Source organism: Pagrus major, chromosome 21, assembly GCF_040436345.1.
Source record: "Pagrus major chromosome 21, Pma_NU_1.0".
NCBI classification, from domain to species: Eukaryota; Metazoa; Chordata; class Actinopteri; order Spariformes; family Sparidae; genus Pagrus; species Pagrus major.
In genome coordinates this window covers 26,208,004-26,224,611 of record NC_133235.1, presented here as the reverse complement: position 1 = coordinate 26,224,611, position 16,608 = coordinate 26,208,004, and the positions used below count along the sequence as shown (strand labels likewise).

General features: G+C 42.7%; 2 protein-coding genes across 4 annotated transcripts; both read left to right on the top strand.

The window, feature by feature from the left end:
- Nucleotides 1-480: 480 nt before the first annotated feature.
- Nucleotides 481-11,603, top strand: LOC141017292 (endophilin-A2-like). 3 transcript variants are annotated; one of them, XM_073491962.1, is made up of 9 exons: nt 481-672; nt 4,515-4,583; nt 4,715-4,931; nt 5,149-5,282; nt 5,521-5,679; nt 6,875-6,978; nt 7,379-7,433; nt 7,856-7,884; nt 8,765-9,095. In XM_073491962.1, exons 1-9 carry the CDS (start codon nt 628-630, stop codon nt 9,000-9,002), a joined length of 1,050 nt encoding a protein of 349 aa, XP_073348063.1. In that variant the 5' UTR covers nt 481-627; the 3' UTR covers nt 9,003-9,095. The 3 variants fall into 3 exon arrangements, with proteins under 3 accessions (XP_073348063.1, XP_073348061.1, XP_073348062.1); XM_073491960.1 differs by lacking the exon at nt 7,856-7,884 and adding an exon at nt 7,642-7,698 and having other exon boundaries at nt 7,379-7,512; nt 8,818-9,095; XM_073491961.1 differs by lacking the exon at nt 7,856-7,884 and having other exon boundaries at nt 7,379-7,512; nt 8,818-11,603.
- Nucleotides 11,604-11,941: 338 nt separating this feature from the next.
- stap2a (signal transducing adaptor family member 2a) lies at nt 11,942-15,830 on the top strand. The gene is made up of 11 exons (XM_073491777.1): nt 11,942-12,049; nt 12,833-12,904; nt 12,990-13,109; nt 13,188-13,244; nt 13,341-13,492; nt 13,584-13,715; nt 13,814-13,883; nt 14,570-14,672; nt 14,771-14,866; nt 14,947-15,075; nt 15,593-15,830. The coding sequence occupies exons 1-11, from the start codon at nt 11,942-11,944 to the stop codon at nt 15,646-15,648; spliced, it is 1,095 nt and encodes a 364-aa protein (XP_073347878.1). The 3' UTR covers nt 15,649-15,830.
- Nucleotides 15,831-16,608: the final 778 nt, after the last annotated feature.

The window sequence follows — 16,608 nt, the reverse complement described above, 5'->3', positions numbered from 1 at the left end:
CCTTTAAAAGTTGTTTTTTTCCCCAATATGGCAAGTTTTTCCTCGCTCGAATCGAGGATCTAAGGACAGAGGGTGTCGTTGCACAGATCGTAAAGCCCACTGAGGCAATGTGATTGTGATTTTGGGCTACACAAATAAAATTGATGTGATTTGATTTGATGAAATCAATCAGTAGTTTATCATAGTAAACCAAATAATTGGTTATAAGCCAAAATGAGGCAGCAGCAGTTGTGTTTAATGGAGGTTAATGGATTTTTTTTTTGTGTGTGTGTGTGTGTGTCAGCTAAAGTCAAAGTCAGCAATTTATTCATTGTGACATTTTGCTGAGAAAGAAGGATGTTTGGATGCATGAATAATGTGTGTGTGTGTGTGTGTGTGTGTCTGTGTGTGTGTCTGTGTGTGTGTGTGTCTGTGTGTGTGCTCTGACCCACTTTATCCAGCAGGATGGAGCCTCCCACATGAAGCTGAGTCCAGGAAACTGTGGTTGCCTAGCAAGTTTCACATCTACGGTGAAAAGTTTGTAGACGTGTTTGTCCGGCTTGCTGTAAAGTGCAAAAACCCACAACAACTACTTCCCAGCTATTTTTCCCCCCATCGAGGTCCAGGTGGTAACGCTGACGGTGCAAGATGTCCGTCGCAGGATTAAAGAAGCAGTTTTACAAAGCGAGTCAGGTAAGTGTTTTTCTTCTCTGTCGCGTTAGCCGGTTAGCTTAGCTGAGCTAACTTAGCTAAGTCTACCGATACTTTTTTATTTACGCTAGCTTCGTGCTAGCTCAGTGGGAAAACTTTTACGGGTAATGATTTAAAAAAAAAACGCGCGGTCTAGGTTAAATACTAACGTTGTGTGAAGTGTTTAACTTGTTTTTTAAATAAAGTATACGACCAAAGTTAGCTGTGCTGTCATTAAAGTCACCGACTGTCAAATGTGTTGCAGGTAACGTCAACCTAATGTCAAATTAGCTAAATGCTAATTAGCAGGTTAACGTAACTTTGTTAACTAGCGTTAGCTTGGCTGCTGGAGCACTAACTTTCCTTTAGGTTAATTAAGTTAATTAAGTAGATGGGAGGTTACTGTGGCTTGTTAAGTTTTGTGTCTACGTGGAGTGTGAGAGCCTTTGAGTTGTCACTAAATTGACATTGATGTACACGATCGACGCTAATTTGTCGACACAGAAACGAGGCATTGACAGGATGAGTTTCTGGTGTGAAGGAGATACTGGATGTATGTTATTATGGGCGGTGTTTGGTTTCGTTGTGTTTGTTGGCACGATAAACAGCAGGTAGATGCATTGCTCAAGGCTCATAACCCCCGTGCTAAAGTGGTGTTTGTCTTTGTTATCTGTAAGATGATGGATTACACAACATAACACAACACACGACACATGTTTGTGCCCATGAGTCATAAAAATAGTCATTTCTCAGCTTTAAATATCAACTATGAGCATCTCCATTAAAGAAAAGTCATCTTATATAAAGGATCCATAATGTGAAACAGGTGCTGAGATTGTGATTTTACCTCAACAACCTCTCACAAAATGCCCACAGCGCTATCTGACTGGTAAATTGTCACAATTGATACCCTATAAACACAACAACAACAAAATCTGAATCTGAAAAGTAACTAGTAACAAATAACTGTAGTGGAGAGGAGAAAGAAAAGGAGCAGAAAATGGAAATACTCAAGTAAAGTACCTCAAAAATTGCACTTAAGAACAATACTTGAGTAAATTGTAGTTTATTAAGTTTATTTCATCACTGGTTGTTTGAAGTTTTGACACAAAGAGCTTCATTTTTACTGAATCTGTCCCAATTATCAGTTTTCAGTCTCCTTGATTTCTGATAATTGGTATTGGGACTGAAAATGCCGTATCGCTTAAACCCAAGAAGCATTAATGGACAAACTTAAACCACAAATTTAAGCTGAAACCAGATTGATCTGGAAGTTTTGAGAGGCATGTCAATTATTCAAACAAATGCAAGTGTTTATTTAGCAAAGGATTGTTTTGTGATTCAAAAATTCAGATAGCATTCATTTGTCTTAAAGGTTAAACCCCCTCAGCACAAACATGAAGCTCAACAAGACATGGCCTGCAAAACCTGTGGTCTGAGTTTTGTTGACACCTGTCTCACTTCTTGCTTTGGCAAATGGGTGTGTATAGGAATCCTAGTAATGTGAATACTCTGCCCAAACCACCTTGTTCAGTAAACCAGTATATTAAGTCAGAACATTGACAATACATCAATTGTAACAAACCAAAAGTCTTATATTCTGTAAGCTTTTGCTAAACTTGAGCAGTGCAGGTGGATTTCTAACACCGCAGTATAGTGGTACGGGCCAACAACCACTGAGAAAGCCTAAACTATTGGGACGTACTGTATAGCGAGTAAAATATATGTCCTTTATTTAACATCCTCTATAATACCAGCAAGTGTTACATCATGACATTCAGGCTTTGAAAAGGCGTGGAGGAGGGTAATCACTGTTGTATGTTGCCTTCCAAGGTCCACATCATACTGTCATAAAATACACTTGATTAAATCAATGATTGAACATTAACCGGGGAAGTGATTGTCATTGATCATCTCGTAACAATGCAATGATCTAGGATTGAAACTAATGATTATTTTCATTGTCAATGAATCTATTGATTATTTTCTTGATGTATCGTTTAGTTGTTTAGTCTTTGAAATGTCAGATAATGTTAAAAATGACTGATCAGGTTCTCCCAAAGCCCAAGATGACTTCCTGAAATGTCTTGCTTTGTCTACAGCCCAAAAACATTCAGGTTACTGTCATAAGGAAGAATATTGACTTTTAACTTTTTATTAAAAAATACTCCTACTAAAGTGAAGATAAGACTTTATTGATCCATCACTGGGGAAATTCACTTGTTACAGCAGCTCAAGAGTTGGAGCACAGGGGGGAAAACAATGATTACTTGCTGATTTGGATTCTGATCTGGGGAGACTGGAGGCCAGTTTAACCCCTTGGGCTCTCCGTTGTGCTCGTTTTGCCGATGCTGAGCAGTTCTTGCGGTGTGGTTGGTCTGTAACAGTGTTTAGCTGGCTGGTAGGTGTCCAGTAATATCCACACGTATGCCAGGACCCAAGGTTTCACAGAAGAACAGAGCATTGTAACAAGATCACCAACCCTAACTTCACCTGTCAGTGGTTTCAATGTTGCCACTGATAAGGCTGATATTGTGCACATGGTGTTTGTTATTGTGGACCCACTGTTTCATTTTAGTCCACATTTTGTTCCACATTGACCAAAACAACTCAATCCAAGACCCCCAACTCCACCTCCACAAAGAATCCGAAACTTGTGTTAAATCTTTCAATCTTTTTAAGTAACAAAATGTAAAGATAATGTGAAGCTAAATATCATATAAGTACAACTAAAACTCAAGTTTTTCTGGATAGATTACATGCCGTAGTCAGACTGGGATGGGCAGGTCATAGAGGACAAAAATCTGGTGATGCCAGATGGAGCGCTGGAAGAGTGTTGGTGTTTTGATTTCACACATCTACTTGCCACAACTTCACATCTGGTACCAAGAGATTCATTAATTGTGATTTGAAATGGTTTGTGTATTCAACTTTGTAATTCTAAACATGTGGGGCAGAGTTGTTTCCCAGTAACCAGTTGGCAGTCTGTGCTTCAGGCCTGTTCAGAGACACCAAATGTTTCCCACAGAGTAACTTTGCCAGTCCTGTGTATTACATAAATTAGCGAGATTGATTGATCCATCTGGTCATAGAGTTATGTGCAGTGTGGTGCAGACAGCTGCACTGAGTTACGCACACAGACACACAATGAGTCTCTGTTTGGCCTGCCAGCCAACTGCACAGGACTTTAGAGTTTGTTACTGTGGATGAGAAATGGTGAATGTATGTGCCGTGTGTGAGGATATGAAAAAGTGAGCGAGAGCAAGATGAAGTTAGCATGTGTATTTAGTAAAAGTATCCATGCAGTGGCTCTACTGTAGGAAACTGCAATGAATGTGCTGACCTGATGGAAAAAAGGAAAGCCCTCGGTATAATTCCTGATGGAATAGAGACTCTCAGCAGAGAGGAAAGTCCAGTTTTAACTCCTTCACGCAGACTTGAGGAGGTTCCTCCACTAACGGAAAACATTGGCACGTCTTGGAATTTGAAAATTGTTTTAACAAGGCCCGGGGAAAACAGAACAGTGTGGTTGTGAGCGTCTGATTCAAGCTTATTTGACAACAGGTTCTGTTGTTGAGCAAAGCCTCTGATCCCCTATCAGCTCCAGAAATTTCGCTCTGTAGTTGACCTCCGTCTGGAGGTGAAGTGGAGAGCGCTTAACAAAAATATTCACAATATTATCGATACATGTTTTATCATTACACAGGACTCAGTCCTTTATTTTCTCTCAAGATCATGTGTACATTTTCTCTGAGCGAAAAATCTTATAAGCAATCATCCATGAGAGACCAGGGAATACACGGACTAAGGTCGGCTTCATTGCTGGGATTACTCTGTGTTCACAGATGGTGAGTGAGAAGGTTGGAGGAGCAGAGGGAACCAAACTAGATGAAGACTTCAAGGACCTTGAGAGGGTAACATACATACATTTTAAGAAAAAATCTATACAGAAAATGTGGAACATCAATATGTCCTTTTGGTTTACTGAAAGGATACACACAGGTACATGTATCATTTTGTGTTTCTCTCTGACCTGTACCGCCAGAGAGCAGATGTTACCAGCAAAGCAGTGGTGGAAATCATCAATAAAACATCAGAGTACCTCCAACCCAACCCGGCAACGAGAGCCAAGCTTTCCATGCTCAACACAGTGTCCAAAATCCGTGGGCAGGGGAATAGTCCGGGCTACCCCCAGCCTGAGGGCCTGCTGGGAGAGTGCATGGTTAAGTATGGACACGATATGGGCGCTGCCAACAACTTTGGTAAGAACAGCATTGAACAGTTAAAGAATGAGATACTGGGTGGAAGAGATGTATGCTTGGAGACCATGAAAAGAGCAAAATATACAGTAATAGGCGAGTGTGTGTGATTGTATTTGGGCGCCGGTGAATCTGCTTTTATTTTTTTTATATTTTAACCCTCCTCACAATTTCCCACACTCCCCAATGCTGCTTTTTTGAATGTGCTTGTACTCTTCAGGTGCAGCTCTACTAGACTTCGGGGAGACAATGAAGATGATGGCAGAGGTCAAGGACTCTCTGGATATTGATGTGAAGCAGAACTTTCTCGACCCGCTGCAGGCAGTCGCTGACAAGGACATCAAAGACATTCAGGTACAATCAGAGAGGTAGAATGCTTCTGCATGTACAGGCCAGGCATTGACTAATGAGCTCTGCTTTCTGTGAGTCAGTGTCAATAGAATAAGAAGTATTTAAAGTCCAGATGCATGGTAGTGCAATTTCAGGCAAATTGTTTCAATCTCAAAACAATCACAAATAAGTAAAATGACGTATTTGTGTAATATCATCTGAAACATCATCCTCCTAATCCTAACTCTTTTCATCCCCTCAGCACCACCTGAAGAAGCTGGAGGGTCGCCGTCTGGACTACGATTATAAAAAGAAACGTCAAGGCAAAATCCCAGACGAAGAGATCAGGCAGTCCCTGGAGAAGTTCCACGAGTCTTTAGAGATGGCAGAAGGCTCCATGCACAACCTGCTGGAGACAGACGTGAGTAGCCTGTAGACTAAACTTGATTCACTTTGCGTTGCAGATGGCACGCTAAACTCTGCTGGTCTTGTTTTGTTAATAAAACGCGTTTATAACGACGTGTCAGTTCCAATTTTACCTCCCGTTGATTGACAACTGCTGTGTTACCTTGTGTGGGAACAGAACCTTGAATTCGATCGAGAGTTATAGTGTTATTTTTCTGTTTCATTCAAATATGTAGTTGTCTTTTATTTCTCAGAATCCATCTTGTTGGACTGCTGTAAGAATGAAACCATGCACAAATCCTGTTGGCAGTGAAGTAGGCTGAGTGATGTCAGCATGTTCAAAGTCAACGATGATATAATTGACTATAATAGGCTCAAAGTAATAAATAAGCAATCTGATTCAGTCAGTGCCAGTGGAAATACAGCATCGCCTGATTATGTGTGCACACAAGGTAGACGTTTTATAATCCTGTCTAGTTTTCTTTATGGAGCCAAGATGTATCAGTACTTTAGTACTTGCAGATTTTGGGGAAGATGTGAAAATGTCATGCTTGTCAGGACATGTTTTCTGTGCCTAGTGCCTAGGCTGTGAGATGCAAGTCCAGCAACATAAGTTTTCAGTATAGTGACAAGGGAAATAGTTTTAATACAATCTGATACAATTTTGTGATTTAATTAAAGCAAATGTAGCCAAAGCAGATAGAGCTGAATTAATGGTCTATTAATGCAACAAACTAGTCAGACCCAGACAAACATCTGACCACAGTTAAACACCATTAAAGCTGTATGAAGCATCGTAGCTAAACAAACTAAAAGAATCTTGTTAATCAGCCTTAGAAAAACTGATAATATCGTTTCTGGCTTGTATATCTGTTTCTGCATGCATTGGAAATGCATTTTGCTTGCTGTTCACAGCTTCTCAGCTAGTAAGCCCCATGTTGCTTCTTCAAGAACAGTATGTCTTTTTTTTTTCTTTCCACAGTGACTTGCGGTAGCGTGAGCTTGTCAAACCCGTTCTGTTTGGTATTTACCGTTTTTGTAGCTGCCATATGTAATGCGTCAGAGCTGTTTGAGTTAAGTCATTGTGACAAACAATACTGATGTAATGGTGAGAGACAGAAATGCAAACGGTTAACTCATAAAGAATGCTCTGAAGGGCCTCTGCTGTTTGATCTCATTCTAAAATAATTTTTGTTTGTATGTGTGCGTAGGTGGAGCAGGTGAGTCAGCTGTCTTCTTTTGTGGAGTCTCTGGTGCAGTACCACAGACAGGCCTCGCAGATCCTGGAGGATCTTTCTGAAAAACTGAAACTAAGGTCAGTGCTGTGACTATTTGTGGAAGATGGCATGCCTTTTGTGTGTTAAGGCTGTGTCCTCTCATTCTGGTTCATGACGATGGATGATTCAGCTGCACCATTGTTTTCCCATCTGATTACGAGTAGGGAACGTCAAGGCAAAGCTAACGATGAGATCAAATCACTTATTTTTGCAACAAAATGGACTTTGATAAGTATCTTTGGTTTTGAAGGCACAGATGATATTGTAATCTGTTTTTTCCTTTTTATTTCTTTTTTTATAATTTACTTATAGCTGTAGTTATTTGATTATAGCGCCCCCCCCCCCATGTCTTTCTTCAGCCTGCCTGTGTTTGTATTGGTAAATCCCTTACTTGTGAACTCGGAGAGGTGACATTTTCTGTTCTGAATTTGTGTGCAGGGTAGCTGAAGCTCAGTCTCGTCCGAGGCGTGAATTCACACCCAAACCCAGGCCGGTTTATGACATTGGAGATGTAGAAAACTCAAACGGAGGATACTCGCCAGCTGCAACGAACCCTCCAGCTTACTCTGCCGGTAAACTCTCATATGTATATTTTGCGATAGCTGTGTGAGTGTGTGCAAGGCCTACTCCCAAGAAGGCATGTGTGCTAGTCAATCTCATTCTCAAGACTGATGTGTTTTTCCTTGTGCGACATCACCCAGCCCCAGTACAATATCCAGCTCCATCCTTCCAAAGAACCTCCATCAAGAGCAGACGGCGTGAGTGAGACGGATGAAGATAACGTGTCACTTACACAGAACTAGAAAGTTTCACTACTTTCACTCACTCTGTCGCACATCTGTGCAGCAGAGAGGTGCATGCATGTCCGTGTGATGGTAAAGTATTTGACTAACACTGTTAAATGGTGTCTGTCAGGTTCCCAGAACAAGACGGGGCTTGTCAGGGTGTGAGTTTAACTCTGTCTGATGAAGGCTGCAGATATATAGAATTGTCAGCAAAGCAGTGACTGTGGAGTTTTAATCAAAGTTGTCAACCAGGGGCCTCATTACTTAAAACTGTCCTAACTACTTGTCCTATCATAAGTTTCAAAAGGCTAATACCATTGCTAACCACCAGCAGGCTAACATCAATTTTAGTTTCTCAAACAGGCTATCATCATCGATGTTAGCTTCTGTAACAGGCTACATTGATGTTAGCTTCTCCAGCAGTAATTTCTTTCCTAATTACAGTTAGAAAACATGTTTCTGTATTACCAAGAAGTCTAAATGTCTTCCTGGACTGAGAGGAGATAGGATTTCATGCTTAGGAGGTGTCTGTAGTGAAGCCCCAGACCGTAAGTTTTAACACACTTAATACTTAATGAAACTGCAGTCATGGTTTTCTGAATTGTATGTATCTCACAGCCAGTAATGTGCATCGACTGATGAATCTTCTGAACCTCAAGAAAAAAAATCATTCCCTGCCACATAATCCATTTTACAGATGTATTATTATTCAACTCTTGAGTCAAACACAAGAGAAATTCAATATGAAAATTCTCAAGCCTTAAACCTGACCATGATCATCATAGTTGGAATAAAAACAGCTTCATTATGTAAAATGTCAGCACATTGATTTTGATCTTGAACTTCAGAAAGAGCTTCCCTTACCACACTGATGACTAATTTAAACAACGTGTCCTGTTTATTGACTTTCCTTTTACGGTCTAGTCCAGAGTCGTGTCGGAAAACATGCTGGTGACGCACTTTCTCTGATGATGTTCTTTCAAAATGTACTAATCTTGTCAGAGGGAAACTGTCCAGTAATCTTTTTACAAAATGACAGTATTTGTTCTTCCTCCCTCCTCCATCTCTCCACTGTTTTGTGTCTTCTTACAGCTGAGCCTTGCTGTAAAGCCCTCTATGACTTTGAGCCAGAGAACGAAGGCGAGCTGGGCTTCCACGAGGGCGACATCATCACCTTGGTTAGTCGAATCGATGAAAACTGGCTCGAGGGAAGCATTCGAGGCAGATCAGGATATTTCCCCAACAACTATGTTGAAGAGGTGGTGCCTCTGCCATGAAAACAGCCAGGAAATAGAGGGGCAGCAAGATGGAGAGGAAGAACATGGGGGATGATGGAGGATTATCTCTCAATAATCGCAAGATATCTTTTCTTTATTGTAATTAAAGGGTAAACATCTCAAGACAGGGACCTACTTTTTGTATCTAGTAGTTATGTGAGTAAAGAGCTTTTTTTTAATTGTCAGATTATGTCAAGGTTTAATGGATTTTTGGTTTAATGGACCCGGGGGAAGTTTAATCAGAAAAATGACAGCTTAATATTTGGGTGCATTTACCATATTGTGAGTCCTCACATTCATTCTCTATGCACCTGTGCACTTTGTACACTACACCTCCATCACCGGGACTGATGAAGAAAGACCAAGAGAGCGTGTCATCTGTAATGACATGTCCAGCAGTATGCTCAAACACTAAGAAGTGCAACTACTTCATTCGTAACCTATTTTATACTCACAAGAGGACATTTCTTGTTCTATGTACTGTTCATATTGGTACTGCACACATGCATGTATACACATGCTTGCCTGTAAGAACTCTTCTACACTCCCAGTTTTACTCCTGTGCCTTCAGTTTTCAGTACTGTTGTCCTCATGGACTAGAGTCAACATGGAGGAAGGGCTGCCTTTCATCAATGTTTGATACTATCCTCCACTGCCATCTGGTGGTACTTGAGATCATTCTGAGTCATTAATTTAAGTGGTACTCTCATGAGGTCTCTTTTATCTCTTAACAAAATCCCTGTTGTGTGGCTCGTCTTATGTTTTAGTGTAGAAACTGTGAGGCAGTTTAACTGATATTAGCTACGTTTATTCAAGAGAAAAAAGTTGTTTAATAGTTGTTTTCTAAAGAGCTACAGTCGCCCATAAATATGCTTAATATTCTAATCTTTATCACACTTAATTGTTAGGAAATTGTCAATGGTTTGATTTACTTACAGCACTTTCTCATTGCACTCCACTCTCTTAGTGCTGATGCCAAAGAAAGGCTGCACAAATTCCCAGATTGGACAAGCCTGCTGTTTGACATTAAGACTAAACGTTTTCCAATGCTATGAAACGAAGTATTTTAGAGATTATATGCAAACATCTGGTTTTTGCCTTTTTATTTGCTTCATACTTTAAAGATGAAAAGCAGACGTTCGTTCCCATCTCTGTGTAACCCACAACAATGTAACATGATTCACCCCCCCACCCCAAACATTTTGCAGCACCACACCAAAGCCATAAGCTTACATCCTTTCGGCTCCTCTATTTTCTCAGGCTCTATTGATATTGCTGGCAGTGTCACTCACAATGTTTTGTGGGCTTTTAGCCGACTGTTTGTCAATGAATTTTCAGCCTGTGATTTGTTGTCTCCACACAGCAGTGGGGTGAGCTTGGTTTTTGTCCTCTAACCTCTCCAATTTGGAGCATGGAAATTAATCTGATGTGCGACTGGGTGTGTTTGTACCTGCCTCAGTTTTCAAGCTGAAACTGTGCACCAGACCTGACAGAAAATGCAACCTCCAAACTATTGTGTACAGAATTTACTAATAATGAGGAAGGCCTGTGCACAATAGCTGGTTTCAGTTTCAATTAAGCCTATTACAATCTGACTATGAACTGTGAGGGCTGGTGCTGCTCACTCAAATGCCAACTTTCTCCTCTTGTCATGATCCCCTTGTTAGACCGCCCCGCGCCCCACTCATCCCTCCCGTATCTGTTTAAACTGGGAGTGGAACAGACAGGTCTTTTGAGCAGGGAAGGGCGCGCAGCAGTGGATTATGCCCTCCCTCCCCCCACTGGTCTTTATTCACCACCTGCCCCTGTACCCCTACCCCCTTTCTCATTATCTGCCCCTTCCCAGTCCCATGGTGCCTCTGGAGCTCAGTCTCCTGGTCTATCCCCTGGAATAATCTCCTCATTGTTATCGTAGTATGTGCCTCTTAAATGGTGTTTTGCATGTTATTCACGTTATGTATTAGGGCCAGGGGCTATGGCCGTGCTGGGTAATAACTGGATGGTTCAGGTGTGGGTTTACATGCCTCATTACACTAAATCAAAGTTTGAGAGGGGGGGGTAAAGCAGGGTCAGGGGTTCAGGTTGAGCTATTATGCAGCATGTATAATATTGATGATGAATAATGTTGTGGAACAAAAGGGCTAAGATCAATTTTTGTGAGCTGCTGCTGCTGTCACAGCTGAAACAGTTGTCCGAACGCTGCGGCTGACATTTATTACTACACTACGTTCTGTGATGGCTCCTTAAGCATCCATACCTATATGTGTCTACACTTTGCAATAATGATGAATGAAGTATTATCAGACTTTAAAGCTTTATTTTATTGTGACCAATGTTAATGGATTTTCTGTGTTAAAATGTAATCGCTTTGCATGTGTCTTCGCTGCAGCTTCTGTGTCTTCTGCAATGCCTTATTTTTTTTGTAACTGTGACACCGCGGGGAGACTAAAAGTGGGATTATCCTGGATTATCTTTAGGATATATGGATTACCTCTATACCAAGTGTAATCATATGCGTACTGTGTATTTTATATTTTTGTTACTGTGTAAAGGGGATGCTGTTTGTTTCTCTTCTTCAAAATAAATATTGAATAATTTGGCTCCCAGTGTGTCTTTACAACTGAATTGGTGTTTTTTTAGGAAATGCACACTGATGCAGAAAATATCATAGGATTATCTTCTTTTTTTTCTTTTTTTTAATTTACACTAGATCTCATTTAAATCCATGTAATTACATTCTCACACATTCTCTATATTTTGAACATTCAATTTTAAAATCACCACATCCACACGCGTCTGCATGATCCCCCAGACACAGCCGGCTACACCAGCCAGCTGTTGGATGATTGCCACGGCGCTATCTCATCGGGGAAGGCGTGTCACTCCCCGAATTACTCAGCGCCCCTTTGTCCTCGGTCTGTGCCCAGCCAGCGACACTCATGGCGGCTGCACCCGTCAGGCAGCGCTCCGGGTCGGTGGGACCCCGGGCGCAGCTCCCGCCCTGCTACTACGAAGGATACCTGGAGAAGCGAGGGCCGAAAGAAAAGGTAGGCTCGGCCGGTGCGGATCAAGTGCCATGTTGTTTCTGATGCATGCTGTGGTCAGTAGCTGTGTGTGTGTATATATATATATATGTGTGTGTGTGTGCGTGCACCGGCTGATCTCCCCATTCCCAGAGAGCTGTCAACTTCCTTATTGTGTTAGCATGGGCGAGGCGAGCCTGTCCACTGCTGCTGGATTGCTTCACAGATGTGTTGTGTTGTGTTGGTAAAAGTGTGGTCTGATAAGGGAGGCATGCAACAATTTATGAACGAATCGCGACGTGTGAAGCGTGGAAACCTGACTGCTGTCAAAACACTGTCATTTAAATCACATCACAGGGAGGATTAAAGCGGCCGTGCTCCTTATCTAAGACATCTGTGTGACATACATGCAGCATTTTACATCACTGACTCAGAAATACTTGTTCTGACAGTCTGATTAATGAACTGCATCCCCCTCCCAATATCTCCAATATAAAGTTGCATACAGTAAAATTGGGAATATCCCTCAATAGTTGTGTTGCATTGTTGTTTTAATGTATATATAAGGTGACAAAGACCGGTACTGACCCTCCCCCAGGCTCAACCCTCCCTCATTAGGCTCATTTTAATGCAATATAGACGTGTAATGTGAGCCCGGCTCAGGTGCAGGGGATTGCACTGATCCATGGCCGCAGACTGACAGCAGCTGTGGCCCACCATCTATCCATCTCTTGGGACAGCAAATGTGGAAGTCATAAAAAAAGGCAAATAGCCATTAGACAGATGTGTGTTTTGTGTGCGTGACAGGCATCCAGGCGGCTGTGGACCTGTCTGTGCGGGAATTCATTGTATTTCTTCAATAACGCCAAGGATGCCCATGTAAGTTCAAGACCAAGTAGGCCTACTTTTTTATTTTTTTTGTTGTGCGTCACAGTGCGTTGAAACATGCGTGTGTGTGTTACAGTACGTGGAGAAGCTGGACCTCGGTGGGTTTGTATCCCTGAAGGACGACTGCAGCCGGGACAGAAACCTGGAGGCAGCCAGACTCATCCTGCGCATGAAGGATGGAGAGACCAAGCTCACAGTAATGCCCCCCAACACACACACACAAAATTAAAATTAAAACTTCATGCATGATTTAAAGGGCTGTTGTCTTTTCCAGGCGCCTAACTTGGAATCAAGGGAGCTGTGGAAAGGGTTCCTCTACTCTGTTGTAGATGTAAATATTCATCTTTTGCACACATGCATCCCCTTTACCAATCTGTCTCTCTCTTATGTTGTCTTGTAAATATTCTTGTCTCTTGTGTCATCACAGCTGAATGTCCCGTCCTGTCTCACACTGCTGCCGGGCCAGCTCCAGATGCTGAAGGAGGTGGTGGACAAAGAGAGGTCCAGGAGGAGAACTCGCACTCCCACGCGTGCTCCTCCCTCGCCCCTCTCTGTGCCTTTAGTGGGAGAGATCCCACCGTGAGTCCCCCTCATATGCGTGTTAGTTAGAGGATGCACTGTAGCACCTTGAGTGTGTGTGCATGACTAATAGTGTGTGTGTGTCATGCAGGTGTTTTCGCCCGGTGTCTCGAACAGAGGCTGAAGTCCTCTTGGAGAGGCACCCAGACTGTGGCAACATGTTGCTCCGTCCCGGCAGAGACGGGTGCTCACTGGCTGTCACAACTCGGCAGGACCTCAACGGGTAAACACCTGCCGAACATCTGCACAGGACAGCTGCAGATCTCACAGTCAGACACAACATTCACCGCAAGCTGTTTCTGTTCCTCTCTCTTGCTCCAGGTCGGTGTTCAGACATTACCGTGTGACTCAGAGGGACCAAGGTGGTTACGTCATTGATGTAGAAAATCCCGTAAGTGTGTAATACTTGCAGAACAATTCTTATTATAGATTATTTACAGACAGACAGACAGACCCTCTGTCTGAAACGCTCTGTTTTAGTTCCTGTCTCTTTAAGGCCCCTCCTCCTGAATACCCAATCTGCTCTGATTGGTCAGCTCGCACATGCCTGATCCAGTGGCGCTAACAACAACAGAGCAGCTGTGCAAAATCAAGTCTCATCTGCCAAACTAGCTGAAAATTGTGTAAATGTGTGACTCACTGATGTAGTGTGATGTCACAAAGTCACAGAACTAAAGGGGGGGACTACTGACGAGGCGTTTCAGGGGCAGTGTTTGACTTTGTCCTTTTTAACTTCCAAGATCTTTTTACATGCAAAATAACCTTTATAACACACTGAAGGAAAGGAAAAAAAACAAAAAAGCATAATCAGTCTCCTTTAGTAGTAGTGGTGCGAATACAAAACCGGCATATTGGATGGATGCATCCTGGTCATGGGCTTAAATATTAAGAAATATAGAAAACACAGATTTGTTAAGTTGGAGATCAAATATTTGATGCTGTCAGATAAAAATTTTCAGGATTTGTTGAGACATGGCAACAACTCAGCCCTCAGAGGATTGTGTAAACATTATTTAAAGAGGAAATATAGAACATGAACAGCTTTCGGCATATGATAAAGCAGGTTTCCTTTTCCAGATCCCCTGTGCTGACCTTCACGAGGTCATCGACGCTCTGGTAGAGAAGACAGCAGGAACTCTGCAGCCTTTCCTCCTGGAGGAGCCGTACGAGGAGAATATCAGTGAGGCGACCATGCAGCACAAACATACTTTCAGGATCCTTTTGTTGTCTTGTTATGCTTTTTTTTGCAGTGAGGCTGAACTCTCTTTGTGTCATCAGCATACGTTTCGGCCAACGATGAGAACGGAGAGAGGATCCTCCACACTGCCCCCTCCAGCCCCCTGCCAAAGGCCCCCGCCCTGCCTCCAAAACAAGGTTTGTCTTGGCCGCACAAACCACATGCAGACGGCAGCAAACAGACCGTGTTAATGATCCCTGCTTTCGTTCTGGTGCAGATCGTTGGCCCAGCAGCCCCCTGTCCAGGTCTCCCGCCCCTGACCGCCGTATCCTGACTTCACCAGTGCCGGCCTCGCCCACCAACCCGATGAGACGACTCATCCTCTCTCCCTCACCTCTCGCACAGAGTGAGTAGACAGTTAATCATGATTTATTACCAGTTATGGTTCAACTCAGTGGGTGCGTCCCAATACTCACACAGGCAGTCTTTGCGATTAGTCAGCACAAGGGCCCGATAAGCAGGTGAAGAGCTCACTGGGACACTCTAGATTAATAAGGACATGGCTTCACTTCACTCCCGCAAATTAAAAATACTATACATGGCACAATCAAGCACAGATGATTTGTTGGAATAAAGACATCAAATTAACCATCGGATGACAGTAAAAAAACAATCTCCATAGACCTGAATAATAACACTGAATCCAACATCCAACTTAAACTTCTTCATTTCTGCGACAGCTGGAATGATGTCAACGACTGTGACAAATTGTGGGATTCACTTGGCTCTGAAGTGCGCATCAAGTGGTGTTTTGACTTGTCTACTACCTGCTCACACGTGAACACACACTCAAGCTCAAGGCGGTAGGCGTTGTTAATTGAGATAGACCTTGACCCAGTGAGTTTTCTTCTGTCTCCCCGCAGCACTCAACGAGGAGCTCAAAGTGAAGCTGGAGAAGAGACGAGCCAGTCAGGAGTGACCTGCCCATGAAGGAGCGACGTCCTGTCACAGCATACTCGATCTTCAGTGCCAAACCCCTTCTCACCGCAGCTATGTATTCATCCTGTGCCTTCTAGGTGGAAGACAAGGGACTACAAATACAGCCACTTTCTCAAAGGGAGATACAAAATGCTCTGAGTCTGATTCTTTTTGGTCTTTGCTACATGGCTGATGATAAAAGACTGGCTGGTAAACACTGGATTTGGGTCATAAAACCACATTAAATGCTGCCTGCCTTGGTTGGGGTAACACTCCACCAGTGCTTTGTCCAGTTGCATAATGCTGTTTACAAACTGACTGAGCAAAAATATAGAGACACAACAAATCATTTTCCTTCAGCATAAAGTACACAAAAACACTGAATCAATATGACAGATCTTTCTGGAGAAGCGCTGACACGTGCCGGACCACCAGCTGAGCCTGATGTTTACCGTCTGAGGCCCCTGAGCTGCTGACGACACCGCTGCAACACTGGAGACTAAGAACAAACAAACACAGACTCGCAAGATTAACACTGGAACAACAAACTCTGACCTGAGACCTCAGATACTTTATCAGCTCTGAACGTGAAATAAGCTCAACATGAGCTTGAACAAGAATCATCTGAAACTGAAAACTGCACAATCTCTGCCTGCTGCTCCTGAGTGCTGTTTGTGATTGATAAGCAACCTTTGATGTATCGTCGATTCGGTGACACTGTTGTGACTCATGTAGGACTCAACTTTAACTGTACTGTCGGTGCTTATTTGAAAGTGTTTCCTTATTCTCTGCTATTGTGTTCGTGTGGGTGCTATGACTCACCAGTGCTCAGACCTGCCTGGAAACTCCTGGTGATTTCTGTTCCTCTTCAAGAAAATCAATCTACTGTGTTCATATGTGAGGGCGCCCCCTGGTGGATCGTCTGTCGTCTAAAGGGGCAGATTATTTGCAGCAACACAGC

Coding starts and splice junctions, on each gene's coding strand:
- LOC141017292 (XM_073491960.1), top strand. CDS start 628: ATGTCCGTCGCAGGATTAAAGAAGCAGTTTTACAAAGCGAGTCAG. Junction 5,283..5,520: donor AGGACATCAAAGACATTCAG/GTACAATCAGAG, acceptor TCATCCCCTCAG/CACCACCTGAAGAAGCTGGA. Junction 7,699..8,817: donor CTCCATCAAGAGCAGACGGC/GTGAGTGAGACG, acceptor GTCTTCTTACAG/CTGAGCCTTGCTGTAAAGCC.
- stap2a (XM_073491777.1), top strand. CDS start 11,942: ATGGCGGCTGCACCCGTCAGGCAGCGCTCCGGGTCGGTGGGACCCCGG. Junction 13,493..13,583: donor TTAGTGGGAGAGATCCCACC/GTGAGTCCCCCT, acceptor TGTGTCATGCAG/GTGTTTTCGCCCGGTGTCTC. Junction 14,673..14,770: donor GCCGTACGAGGAGAATATCA/GTGAGGCGACCA, acceptor TTGTGTCATCAG/CATACGTTTCGGCCAACGAT.